Genomic DNA, 14,457 nt, shown 5'->3' with positions numbered 1-14,457 from the left:
GCAGACCTAACTAATTCAAGCCGTCAGTGCTGTCCAAATCAACCGTCAGAAACTAACCCTGAGACCCCTGACATAGCACCAAACATATGGGCTGTTCTCTAAACCGATTCTTAGCCAGGTCTTTATACAGACAGATGGAAAGTAAATGAGCTTGGATTTATTCAAACCACTTGGCAAATTTGAGAGACTATAAAGCGGAGATCGAGAGCTAAGAAGAAGCGGTAGATCTCAATTATTGAGAATTTTACAAATGTGCTTTTTTCTCTGCTCGGAACAGCAAGGGTACTGTTTGTGTACTAATCTTATTATTTACTAAATTGTTCAAAAACAGAGTGTCTAGTGGAGTGGGATCTTTGTTCTAACAGCAGGGTCATGTATTTACTGAAGTAGGTCTAGCTCAAGGGCTGAAAAACTGTGGCCTCTCCAGAGAGTCTATTGAAAAATAGTGACCTGTGATGGTTTTTCACATCCTTTGGCATTGCTGCTTCCAACACTGTTCAAATTCAAATGAATGTGCCTGCATGTTTGTGTGAGCTTATCAGTGTGTGTGTGTGTGTGTGTGTGTGTGTGTGCGTGCGTGTGTGTGTGTGTGTGTGTGTGTGTGTGTGTGTGTGTGTGTGTGTGTGTGTGTGTGTGTGTGTGTGTGTGTGTGTGTGTGTGTGTGTGTGTGTGTGTGTGTGTGTTTGTGATGCCTATAGTTTGAGTGTAGGATAAATTAACGTCTGGATATAGATGAGGGCTTGGGTGTTTATGTGTGTGACTTCTGATGACTGTAATAAGTGTGTGACTGCATGGCTAATATTATTGACACTGGGCAAAGCGTTTCCAGGGGATGTGTTAATGATCCAAACAGATGGCCCTTGCATATTTGTGGGTGTTTTTTGTGTATTTGCATGTGTGTGTACTTTACAGCTGCACAGCTCGTTCAGCATTTCTCCATTGCCCTGATTTTATGTACTAAGTGTGCCCTATTACCCGTGTTTTTTAAATCCCTTTGGGGTTTGTGTCATGGTGTTTTTTAATACGGGGTATTAAATAACTCCAATAATAAATTGTTAATCACATTCCAGCATTTTTGGACATCCTCTGAGACCTCAATATCCATGTCATCTTTTATGAGCTTACTGTGTGTGTGTGTGTATGTGCGTGTGTGTGTGTGTGTGTGTGCGTGCGTGTGTGTGTGCGTGCACGCCTGGTGTTTGAGTATGTATTTGTGTGTGGTTCTCTTTTCCATATGCAAACCTGTCCATAATTGTGTGTGAGCGCAAATGTGAATGTTAGCATGCTCACATGAGAGTGGAAGAACTTTGGGTATTCTATCAAGCAAGCAGATTTGAAGGGAGACAGAGCCAAATTCAGACCTGGCTTTTGTCAAAGAGGGATATGCTAGAAATGACAAGCAAAATCCCAAAACAAATTAGAAAATTGACACAAATGGAGACACCTGAATGTGACACGAGTTGCGCAGATCAGTTTCTGTAAATGGTAGAAAATAGGGAATTTTTTGTCAGTTGGGGGGGTTGAACTTTGACCTGCGTAATGACGGAGCAGTGTATGCTGTTTGGACTCAGATCACAGACACTTGCTTGCCTCTCGCTCGAGGCCAAAGGCCTTGATTAGCACTAATTATAATCTGCTCGTTAACTGAGGGGAGTCAATTAACCAAATGAGTACCAAACGAGCGCCTCGTCTGGCATGTGATGTTTTCTTTTTCATGGGAGGATTTGCATGTTAACGGTGTAATGGACTCAACAGATGCAACGGCTCACAATGATTCACAATGGAGCGCTATAAATCACTGATAACCCCTCCCAGAGGATGCTGTTATTTTGATGTTCTACTCTAATAATTTTGGTCCAAGTGTGACTTGGACAAAGTGAAAGAGTGCAGCACCTGGTATCATATTTTCCCTTGAGCATCACTACATGTAGGGTAACAGGTGTCATTGTGTTTTCATCAGTAGGTTCCTGATCTGCCCATACTGGGGTGCAAACTAAGATCCTCAGTGAAGGTTTTATCATTTTTCTACATTTGCTCCTTTAGTGACTCTACTGATACTGATACTGGTCTGTAGTGCCAACAGCAACTATGTTTTCCGTTAACTATTACGGGGGGGTTGTTTAAATATATATAAACCTGTTTATAACTACTGTTTTGTTCATTATGGCAGAAATACTGTATATAAAAGTGCAACGATTTTATATATTAATTGGCCTATTTATTTTTCGCAAACGCTAACATCTCATCCAAACAATGTCACCCTGCATGTCCTTAAGTCCTGAGCAAGACACCTACCGATTTGTAACTTAATACAGTGCGGTTCTCAAGATAATTGAGTTACAGCCAGACACACAGAGGTTCTACAATAATAGAAGATGCCACATCCATTGACTTCCTTTCCTAAGAAATTTGATTTGCACACCTGTGGAACCTCTTTGGCTATACTTTTGTTTTGTTCTGTCTCTGCTTAAGTCTATTGCATAATTTATTTACTGATTTACTTGAACTTTTAAATATTTATTCTTTTCTGGAGCATCTCCACAATTTCAAATTTCACGTGAAAATTGGAAAGCAGCAAGGAAACCTGTAGTAACGTATATTACTACTTCAGTGTCCTTTATATCATGTCTCATTATAACTCTTCTACTCAAGTTCTTTGTCCACTCCTACTTCACTTGTGCTCCAAAAATATGAGGAATATTGGAGGAGTGGAATAGCAATAATAGAATGGTAAGATTGAATAGTGTGCCAGAAAACAGAATGGATGTGGCAATAGAGAGATGGAAATGGACCATGCCCTGAGGCCACTCAACCATCCTCTCTGCAATGCGAGAATGAGCTGAGATTTTAATGGTAGATACAATTGTGTGTGTTTTTGTGTTGAGACCCAAAGTCCTATAAAGGTTTTCAGGGTTTCTCAGAAGAGAAAATGAGAATAAGACTTCTGAGAATGCTTGTGTTGTGTCACAATTTGATAATGTACAGTACTATTTGTGTGGGAGAGAATAAGAGTGAATGAAGTGTTCAGATTTATGTGTCCTAGACTACATATAAGTGGGAAAAGATGATCAAAGGTTTTCTAGGGTAGGTCACCTATGTATCCAAGTGTTACACACACATCAAAAAACAGAGACCAATGAAAACGTATCAGCAATTGAATTTGGAAAGTGCCTCTTTTTAACAGCAAGTACTACAGGATACTTGTAGCCACAAAACCACGACACTAATGGGATAAAGCACCATGCCAGGTGGTGTCCTTCAGCAGGAAACAGGAAACATTCTTTTTTTTGGTTACTGCACTCCACAACGAGGTAATCAACTAGCTTAATAGTCCTATAACCTGTCTTACACACCAGGATAAACAGGAAAATAGTTGGGTGAATCTTTTTATTAAGGGTTAACATTCTTTTTAAACTGCAACTATGGATAGTTAATATTTGAGGAGATTTCCAATATGTTTCTATTGATTCCCTGTTAGACCATTACAGTCTGATCTGGTATTAGTCCGGTTAGTGATCCATCTGTAATACCAGTTCTAAACTGACCATCAAAAACTGTAAATCAGTTGTGATGTTACACTGTATCATGCTCTATCTAACTTAATCACAATGCAAATAATGCACTTTATTAAGCATTCTAGTCTTTCAAAAATGATTTTGTTACCCCATACAAATTCAGACAGGCATGTTTTGCCAGTTTATGAATGTGTCTGTCTGGAATGGCTGAGGGACTGTTGAGTAACAGCTTCTCTCTGAAACGGCTGCATGGATTGCTTCGAGTTGGGAGTGATAATGTGCCAAACACCCCCGGGCTTTTAACCCTTAAATAACCACAGTCTGTGAACCAGAGCCCAGAGTGTACGAACATGTGTTGGGTCTCTGTATTCGTGCTACCATTCTGTATTGGTGATGTTAAGACAGTCTGAAGACAATTTTGTAGATTGTCTCTACAGAAATTCACACTCACTGAAAATTGTAAGTTTCTGTTCCCTTGTTTTAACCTGCATCGTTTGAACATCTGTATCAAAGGTAAGATCAATCGTCTTTAGAACTGTTGATTTCTCGATTCTGGTTCCTTGTTGATGTAGACTCAACCGAAATGGAATGAGCCTCCTAACAGGAAACCTGTCACGGTGAATCCAGACGAGCCATACTTCACGGCACCCTCTACTTGACAGGAAAATCCTTTATTTGTCCCTAAGAGATTTTCTAGATGCCAACTCTCATAACTCTCATAAGATCCTCAACGGCTACTAGATGTTATGGAGAGGATTAAAAATCTTGGTGTCAGCTAATCCAGAGTAGACCTTATAGTATGACTCACAACTTCTCCTATTGCTAAATCCCATGGTAAAACAACAGCAGGGACAAAGATATACACACCCAAATACTGTACACACTCTCTCACACACATACACACACACACCCTCACGCACAACCACAAATGTGAGTAAACTGGTGTAAGGAGCTTAGACTGAGGGTGTGAGAAATGAAGGGGTTTCTCATTTGTGTGCGTGTGTGTGTGCGTGTGTTTTTGTGCATTGTGCATGTTTACGGATGTTTGTGCATGCAAGAACTCAGGACATGTCCCTCATAAGTAAAGAAACTAGTATACTGTGTCTTGAAAAATCTACATGTACTGTTGTTAACATTCTGCTTAATTTTCCAGTGCTGCACGGCTAATTAATTTGAATAATGAGAAAGTGCTTTGGTTGTTTTCCTTTTCCAAATATTTGCCCTCAGCTGAGAACAACACACAGCACAAATAGAATACATAACTCACTAACATGTTTTGTAAATTGATGCTGATACACCGAGAAGGATGGTCATGTTATTGGAACTGTTACACATCACTTGAATGATGGGAGATGTTGTTTATAGTTCCCCTCAGATGAGTCGTTAAGAACATTGAGGTCAGGTGTGATCCATTATGTGTGGATGTTTCAAAAGCTCCAGAGTTATAACTGGGATGCTGTGAAATATACCTCCCTGCTGAGCTTTTTCTCCAGTCTGAGAAGTGATCTAGCTTGGTGAGTTCCAAAACAAAAAGCTGTAGGGATTATTATGATCTATTGATCTGCTGGCTGTTGCAATGCAGTGTATAATTTTGTATATTTGTGTTTACCTTTCTACTCATGTTGAACTTCTAGGGGCTGATAACTGAAGGTAATTATGCCAGAATGTTTTGAATGACATTTTGGTGCTCTTGTAGTCTCATGGGACACATTGGCCTATATCCACATTGCCTCAGTGGTATTAACAATGATGAAATATCGTAAATAATTTTCATGAAACTGATGAGTTGGCCAGTTGGTTCCATTCAGCATTTTTCTGGAGCCTCAGAGGTTGGCACATCAATAAATATGATACTGAAAAGGTGATGACAGAAGAGACCCATTGAAGGTCGGCTTTAAAGGAATACCTTCATAAGAGGATGTCATCTCCATTATTCAAATGAGTTTAATCCTGCATGTGGAGAAGGTGGGAATGCGGATCCTTAGGGACATAATGACCATTAGCCGACTGAAAAATAAAATGTTCTGTTTGTTGCCAAATTCTTACTGTAATTTGTTGTCTTTACTTCCTTCAGATAATTGTTTTACTCATTAATGGTAAAGGTATGGGGTTGTCGTTACAGCTGGGATAATTACCATCCTAATTGTGGATATTTCTGGAACAAATTATCCATGGTACTTTTTATCTGTCCATTTATTCTTGTGCTTTAACCCTACATATTCATGTCAACAATGAATACTTATAGGTATTCATATTTATCATTACTAAAGCTGTCTAGCGTAAATATCTGACCTGTTCTGACTCTTGGACATCACATGGCAGGACTTCTGAGTGCTTTCTGTGGCTTCCAATGTCTACAGTACATACTATTCTCTACTTGCCTTCTTTCCCATATCTCTTCATCTATCCACTTATCCATCCATTACTCTCTTACTTTAAATCAATGACTCTAAATTCCTATAATTTAAACAATAAAGCTCTGAAGCCAGTCATAGTTAGGCTTGTTCGTGGTTATACATAGTTATCCTTCATCTTTCCCTTTCCTGTTAATCCACCCCAATCTCAATCCATTTATACATTCTTCAGAATCAACTCGTTTCCCTTTTTGTCTTTCTTTCTCTCCATTGATGTGTATTGCGGCTAGTTAATATCTTATCCATAAGTACAAATTACATATTGTAGTTCTGATACTGTTTGCTCTGTATATGAGTGTCACAACATACAATGAAATGTGGGTCTCGTCACCTTGGAATATAAGATCCTGTCGCTTGTCAATGAGGAGCGCAGACGTAGCAAATGGTAAGCTTTTCCTGTATAGTATGAATTGCCTGGGCAGTCTTGTGTCTTCCTCAACCGCGCATGGGTTAATAGCCTGTCGTGGGAAGGAATTTCAGGAAATATGAACTATCTAAAGGATGCGTCCGTGTGGTGTTTAGTGGATGCGTGTTTTTTTTCAAAGGAATTGACACAAAATGGAAATTCGAGTAAACAACAATTACTGATCTCGAATGCGTAGCCTACTGAATTGATTAATTTTAGAAGCCTCTGTCGTTAGGTTGTCTCATCAATCCTTCCAGGCATTTGGCGTCAATAAATCTGCCAACCAAGGACAGTAATTTGAGGTAAATTACTTGGGCTTGCTTACTTAGCTTTCGAATCATTCTATGGACATATTTTACCATAGCAAATAGAAATGTGAAACCATAGGGCTTTTAAAATTGACAGGAGTTGGGCGAAAAGTGCAACAGTTCGATTTTAGCCTATCCATTAGATGTGGGGCATTGAATGATCCCAATAAGCATGGACTATTAGAAAGAGGACCATCCAACAGAACCTTTCCACCTCTCTGTGGTGGAAAAATTGTCACAGTTGGAAGGAAGCATATTATTCAAATACATTTTTTTCACTCTATGGCATGGTTGTCTGAGAAGATTTTGTGAAACAAGTTTAAACTGGATCTTATTGCGCGACCTTGGGTGTTGACAAAGGATTTGATAAATTACTTTACTTTAAAAGACAAACCCTAATAGGTAAGTCTGAGATACAATCTTGCAAATTACATTTTCATATATGAAAATGTTTCACATCAAATTATTGCACATTTTCATTGCCTGGCTCTGGAACAGGTGGTTGTCCTTGCACCTGTTGTTTTTCAGATATGCTAGCCTACATTCTTCTTTTGAAGCTTTGTCTAATTTAATGTAATTGACACCTGAATGTTGTCTTTACTTGTTATAAATTTTGTTTGGATATTGTACCGAAGAACGCTATTTTAGTCTGAAAACAGACAATATTAAAACGAAACTGTTTTATGCGAACACTGTGATCGTATGTCTAATTTACAAAATAGACTTAAAAGGTGGATTTGAAGGAGAAAAAAACTCAGAAAATATTTGTGTAATGACTAGAACGATAGCCTCTTGAATTATTTCACCCCCAAGGAAAGATTGTGCACATCTGAGTTTTAACAGGAATAGATCCTCGAAAAAATTTATGAAATTGAAATTATGCATTGATTGATGGTGACTGATAATTATAGGTCAAAATGTTTTGAGTACCACAGCTCTATCATACTGACGATTGTGCTAACAATTTACAGGAAGTGGTTTTGGAGAGCTGTGATGTACTGGAGGTGTGAAGGACTGCTTTTACACATTTCATTAAGGCACCTTGCCTCCTCGAGTGTCCCTCCCGCGCTGCAATGCCGCACGGTGACGCTTGCTTTTTTTCGCAGAAAGTAATCACATAGGCTTTAATTACGTGTTGTGTTTGGTTGCACTTCTCTACATGTCGCTCCTCAACAGCTCTCTGTGACTTATTGTTGCTGCACCTATACCGCAACTCAGAACCTATCGCTTTGGGCTGTGCGCGCTTTGGGGTGTGTTGGCGCAGCCGCAGAGGCAGTCATTGAGGTTCGCTAATGAGTCTTCCGAACCTGTGTCCCCATGTGGAGGAATGTTTGTACTGTGGTGAGTGAGTGAGCAAAAGAGGGAGAGAGAGTCTTGGACAGAGGGAGAGAGAGTGAGAACCACTACCTGCTCCTCTCACCACTCAAATATTTACAACGGATTTCCGAGCACCGATGCTGCTGCTTTGGAAGAAACTCAAATTTGGGAGGCAGTCAGGCTCAGGCATCTGGGGACAGGCACCCTTCTGCTGCTGTGTTTAGGAGGCGTCTGATGGAGGAGGAGGTCACAGAACCGGATCTTCTGACCGGAGGGGGCGAGGCAGGGAGAGGGGCAAGGGCTGAGGCAGGGAGAGGGACTAGGACAGAGGTAAATGGAGACTTGCCGGGCACCCCCTGCCTGAGGGAGGTGATGGAGTGTCCCATGGAGCCAGTGGTGCTGCAGTATCCCACAGAGCACAATCAGTATGGGTAAGCAACAGCATACAGTGGGAGAGACTGTTGGTGGGGATCCAGATTGTTTACTCGTACATGAACGTGTGCCTGCTTGGAGGGCTGGTGGATGTTTATTCCTCTCATTGCTGTTTGTCTCCCTGCCATGTTGCAATCCCGTTTCATATTCACTTGTAGTACAGTGCCTCCACTACCCTCACTCAGTCTGTGACATTGGTTTCATAATGTATGGGACTGACTTCACTTGATGTCTTTATGAAAAACGTGGCCAGCCTGTTTCAAGAGTTGCCATTGGACACGTGTTTAATATGTGTTTTCCATGGTTGTTGCCCGACGATTGAGTGTCCTTGATTGTGAATCTAGTTTTAGATATTAGTTTTGAATGTCTGCTGAAGAAATCTGTTGTGTTGGTGAAATTTGATAGGAAGGAACATAAGAGTGCACCATCTTAAGTATCACAAAAATTCATATTTCACTTCCAAGTCTCTATAGCTTTTAATGATCAAGGATCATTTGTTTGTTGTCTGACTGGGTATGTATTTCAATACTGTATAGTGACTGAATACATGGTGTAATGATGCTGTAACTAATACATCGATGTCAAATGTACTCAGTATGTTAGGTCTGTATGTCATCACTAAAGTGATTTGAATAATTACTACAGCCACAGTTTTTGTACGATGGACGCGCACAAGAGTGACTACAAGCACTTCATAAGATTGCTTTCTTTCTTTGAGTAAGTGTTCAGTGGGTGTGTGCATAATGTTCTGTATCTATGCACATCCAGGGGCTGAGTTGAGTGGCAAGATTTGACTGACAAATAGCCATCTGGTCTCCCCGCCACCCAGAAAGCCAGCACATGACGCTGTGGTCTTCAGTGATGTGGCAAGTTGATTAGTCACATCTTTCTTTAGGATACAGGGCGGGTCTTTTTTAACAGTGCAGCAGGTTGATTACTCATGCCATTCTCACATCTAATTCCCCAATAACAGGGGTCAAATCCCTCTCATATGCTTGTACTGTACTTTGGAAAATGAAATTTGGTTGGCAGCAACATACTGATTAGTCATGTATCCCTTTCTCACTCACTAAGGTCAGGCTGTCTAATGTCAATATGTTGACTGGGTATAGACACCAACACAAACTGCAGCTACACTTACTGTGACTTAACTCACAATAAGATTTAACAACAGTTAACTGAGATATAAACAGCAAAACATGTCAATGCTAGGATGGTGTCCTCTCACTAAGAGGTTCAGTTCATTTGTGTGTGTTTTTGTATCTACTGTTAGGTCCAAGAAGTACTTTTATAGTTTTAAAGAGTTCCATCTCAATTTTACTTTAATCAAACAGATGACAACTGGTGACAGGTTTTGCACTATAATATATTAGCACAAAGAGTACCAGCTGTCTGCCAGTGTCAGTGGTTAAAGGTCCATTAGATGACCTTCTTAAAAATTAATAATGCAACTTTAAGGTGTTGAATAATTACAGGATTTCTGTAAATAAAAGAGTGGCCATAAAGAATGCTCTTGCAATTTTAACGATTTAGAGATGCAAGTGGTGAATACTGTAGCAGCACCCTCTTAAATATTGATGCTTGGTCCAATTATTATACCTCTATAATCCACATCTTGTTTTATCAGCCTGTAAATCTGAGTGAGAATATCCGCCCTGGTCTTTGGTATGTGTGCACTGGCCATTACAATCATTAGAGGAGTGATGAATATAAGGCTGAAATCAATTGACAATACAATTGAAGGAAAAAACTATACAATTATCTTTCTCTTGCAGACTGTAGGTGTTTACAACCCTGGGCCACAGTTGCTTGAACGTTGCTGTGCGTTCAGCCACCTTGCTATCTGATTCAGCTAATTAGTTTGCCCTGCGAGAGAGAGTAGCACGAATTGGTTAAGGTGAAAACATTACCAGTGAAATCGGATGCATTGACAAGCCGCTACTGTGAATGCAGCACAGTGTTTAAGATGTTCAGCGTGCAACCAGGAGGCAGCTGTTTCGATTTTGTGGTGATACCCATGGAAGATCAGTGGAAAGTCACTGGGCTGCAGCTGCATTCACGTCCCAATTTCAGTCCCACCTGTGTTCCCTGGTCAAATCTGGACTTAACGTGCGATATTCTGTACAACTGGCTCACTACATAAGTGAAGAGAATCATGAGTAATGCATTTGAACTGTATTTCAAATCAACTTATTTTAATTATCAGTTGTTTAATTTACTGATATTGGGAATTATGATCAAAAATACATTCCAAAAGAGAGGAAAAAGAATCTGTTTTATAAACATGTTCTTAACATATTTACACACAAGTGACACAAAAACCACAACAAACCATTAGCCTGACATGGATTTCTTCCCTGTCCTTGATGAGATTATGTTTTGACTTGAGCACCCCAGTCGGCGTCGATACGTTTTTGTCTCCAACTGAGCACACCAAGGCAGTGTCCAACACACCAAGGCAGTGTTTAGCATAGCAGTCAGTACACGGTCAGACCTGTCGTATTCGACAGCATGTTGCTTCTCTGGGCTCTCACATTCCACTTCTTACTTAGCAGTATGTTCCTCCTCCTTTAGTGGGTGTCTTCATCCTACAGTATCATGCCTACTCTGTATTCAATCAGTGGTTGACAGAGTTTTCGGTTAGATAATCGTGTTACTTCAGAGCAGGGCTAGAGGTGTTAGAAACGTGACTGTAATCCTAAGAGCTAGACCTTCATTCTTTGTGTTAGATCCAGTCCTCCAGGCAAAGTTCTCTCTCATCTTCATTGTAGTTCCGGAAAACCAGGTGAATACAGAAGATTTAGTTTGTTGTTGTTTCCTACAAAGATCAAGATGAAAAATCACATCCGTGGAGTATGATAGGGTAGTGGACTGGCACAGCTATAGTGTTAATAGTCAATCAATCCTCTTATGTTGAGTTTTATCTGTCTAAAATCTGTCTTTTATCTATCTAAAATGCTCAGTGGTGATCCCCCTACTGTGAGTGTTTGGCACAAGATGTGATGAGCTGCAGTACAACAATGTTCTTAAGAGACTAGTCAAGACAGATGGTTGTACTATTAGAAATTACAACTGAGAAACGTCTAAATAATAGATGTCTGAAAAAGAATTAATCGTAACGTAACAATTTGCAAGCTTATAAAAATACAGCTATAACAAATGAGGCTGGAAAGTTTAATCAAACAAGAAAGAAAATATCTGAAAGACTGAACTAAATGGATGTGAGCTTTGACTTGTTTGCCAGGCTTGATGTCAACTCAGGAAGTTTTATAGGATCTCAAAGCCAGCTAAAATTACTGGTAACGAACATTCAATGGGATGAAATCAAACCGAATGCTGCTGGGTCCGTTTTGTAGACCTGTCATTATAATGTTTTACTTCACCTACCTGTGACTGTGAGACCATTTAAATTGGCAGTACATAAAACTTTACCGCCTCAGTAAATTTGATTAATCACTCCATAGATACTTTATTTAAAATTCAAAGTGTCAAGAGCAGCTGTTAGTTCTTTCACATTGTGTTACGTCCTGAACGTGATTCATTCATCATTCTGATCTCATTCAGAATATTGTTTCCCCAAAACGGATGGCACATTTACAATGGCAGTTAAGTTTAATTTGGCAACATTCATTTTGTGTTTAGCTAGGCTCTCTTGGGCTGCATAGAGTTTAGGATTAGCGTAGGAGCGTGTTATGCGTAAGATTTTATGTTGGTGACTATCCATAAAACGTTTTCTTCATGCCATCAATATCTAATGTTCTAATAATTCTGGAAACAGGGAGGTATTCTAAGATTTTCTGGACAGACAACCTTTTTCTTGTGCTGTGTCAATGAGAACTTTCAGCTCTCATCACAACAACATATAATTTGAAAAAGCATTGCCGCAAATCTCCTAGTTTCCGTGTTGTAATATTTTAGAGAAAATCATTGACTAAATAATGAAATGCCACACACACCCCATGGTATACCGGTCTCACAGGATGACATTCCAGTTTAGGGAATGAGTTTTTCTTTCATTTATAGATCTTGTTACTCTTGCGCTCTGTGAAAATAAACTATATTTTTTGTTTATTAAATATAGTTTGACAGAGGAGAACTCTTGGTTGCCAAGTGGGACTATTCATGTTTTGTGTATTTACTTTATGCATCTCCCTAAACGGAAGTCATGTCACGGGAATTATTTTCCTGATGCTTTTAACATTGTCCATATTTTTCTAGGTGATCATTCAAGAGCAGCATACACCATCTGTATAACTCACTATTCCAGATTAGTCAATTGTTGGTACTATTTGAGTGTCTCTGGCTTTCAGCTCCGCTCTCAGTCTGTGTGATGGAGGCCGTGAGGTAATCCTTCACGCCCCCTGCCCTGCCCTAATTATAGGGACTCGGGTGAACTGACAGTGCAAATGTTCCGTCTCCCTTAGATAGTGCACCACATGGGATCTTGGCTAACAATTGAGGATCATCACTATTTGGGTTGCTGCCTGTGTTAGGGCACTGTGCCAGTCAGAAGCTGAATTCAAACAGCTTTGGATAAAACATGTGTGTCTGTATCCTTTCCCTCTTTACGATGTTGTTCAAATCTTTGTACAAGCATCTCTGCCTTCATGTTAATTTTTTCAATTACCTTTTATCTCACCTTCTTTCTGTCTTTTTCTCAGGGAGAAGATGCCGTTCCACCATGTGACGGCTGGTCTGCTGTACAAGGGGAACTACCTAAGTCGTTCCATCTCCAACACAGACAGTGACCAGCTGGCCAGCATCTCTGTGGAGGAGCTAGACGGTGAGGCACATCAGGCTTGGATTACAGATAAGGTTTACTGGTCATTTAAAGTGTGTTTTATGTTTAGGTTGGTAGGGTAGTTGTGATAGCAGCTTAAAGGACAAACAAGATACAGGATGGGTTCCAGTGGTGCTGGGTGAGAAGAGCATTCCAGTAGGAAGGCCGGGGTTTCTTGCCTTTAGCAAAACTGTGGATATACTGTAGATTGCACTCCTAGTAGAAATATGAATCACTAATGCCTTGTGGTGGCGGCAACTCCTCCTATAAGAACAATGCTCACCTTACAAATTAAAGAAGGCATACTGGAGTAAACCGGAAACTTGGTGAAGCATCACCAAGGAGAAACCAGGGCTGTTGTGAGGCAAGAGGGTGCTTCATGAACTCGAATGGTTCTGTTATCTCTTCAGCTGCATTCAGATACTAGTCTGTAAGTTATCACCCTTGCTTATGGACAATACTGTCTGCCGTACACCAAACACCATTGACATGGAACCAGCTAAACGATCTTAAGGCTCCCACATATTAATCTAATAATGCCACATTATGGTATAGCCAAGGACCTGGCTGGAGAGAGCACCATAATAGTTGAAGAGGTTCAAAATGCTGAGTCGTACCGATGAATTTCTCATTTGATTACAAGGCAGTTGTTTCCAAAGTGAAACGTAATGCAGTACCTCACATTGGGAAAACCAAATGTGGCTTGGAAAGACAGGCTTTATTACAAACATCACAATGAATCTTTAACAATAACGGACTAAGTCTCACAAGTAATGATAAATGGAAGTACCAATACTATACAAATGTATACTGTACAAATGCAGTCAGTACAGTACATCAGCGAAATCAGACTAAGGGGTAAAGTAGCTGTATGCTGAGGCAAAAATGCAGTACTTGAAAGAGATCTGGTGTCTCAGTGCTGCATGTGCGTATGGTTGCGGAGGGGGCAGCTCCGTTTGTGCCAGCCATGCCTCCGCTGAGACCAATCTGTGCTGCTGGGTCTGAAAGGTCAGGCAGGAAGTGCGAGGTGATTGCATGACACACGCATGCATGCACACACACACACACACACACAAAGGCATACACAAAACCACACAGCACACACACATAAACCAAGGAAAGCTTGTAATGTATGTCACGGCAGGTTCATGGGAAAAAAAACCCCATGAGATCCATGACTGAATAATAGTTTTGAAGATTTAAATTTAGATAATATTTCAAAGAATGGACTGGATTTTAGCCTTAGGTCAAGTATTAAATCATAGTTCAGCTTTTTCTCATGGTA

The 14,457-nt window shown here is 40.2% G+C and overlaps 1 protein-coding gene across 4 annotated transcripts in view; it reads left to right on the top strand.

Moving 5' to 3' along the window:
• The first annotated feature begins 4,926 nt into the window (after positions 1-4,926).
• The window catches only part of caln1 (calneuron 1), a 31,755-nt gene continuing 22,224 nt past the window's right edge, over positions 4,927-14,457 (top strand). The window contains exons 1-2 of one of the 4 annotated variants that reach the window (XM_062473548.1): positions 4,927-5,029; positions 13,054-13,175. In XM_062473548.1, coding sequence (XP_062329532.1) covers positions 4,938-5,029; positions 13,054-13,175 — 214 coding nt within the window. In that variant the 5' untranslated portion in view covers positions 4,927-4,937. Of the gene's footprint in view, positions 5,030-6,417; positions 6,638-6,677; positions 7,046-7,909; positions 8,392-13,053; positions 13,176-14,457 lie in introns of those variants that run through there. The other 3 variants (XM_062473550.1, XM_062473549.1, XM_062473547.1) reach the window with 3 other exon arrangements.

Source organism: Osmerus eperlanus, chromosome 11 (genome assembly GCF_963692335.1).
Source record: "Osmerus eperlanus chromosome 11, fOsmEpe2.1, whole genome shotgun sequence".
NCBI lineage: Eukaryota > Metazoa > Chordata > Actinopteri > Osmeriformes > Osmeridae > Osmerus > Osmerus eperlanus.
This window is presented reverse-complemented; position numbering and strand designations above follow the sequence as displayed.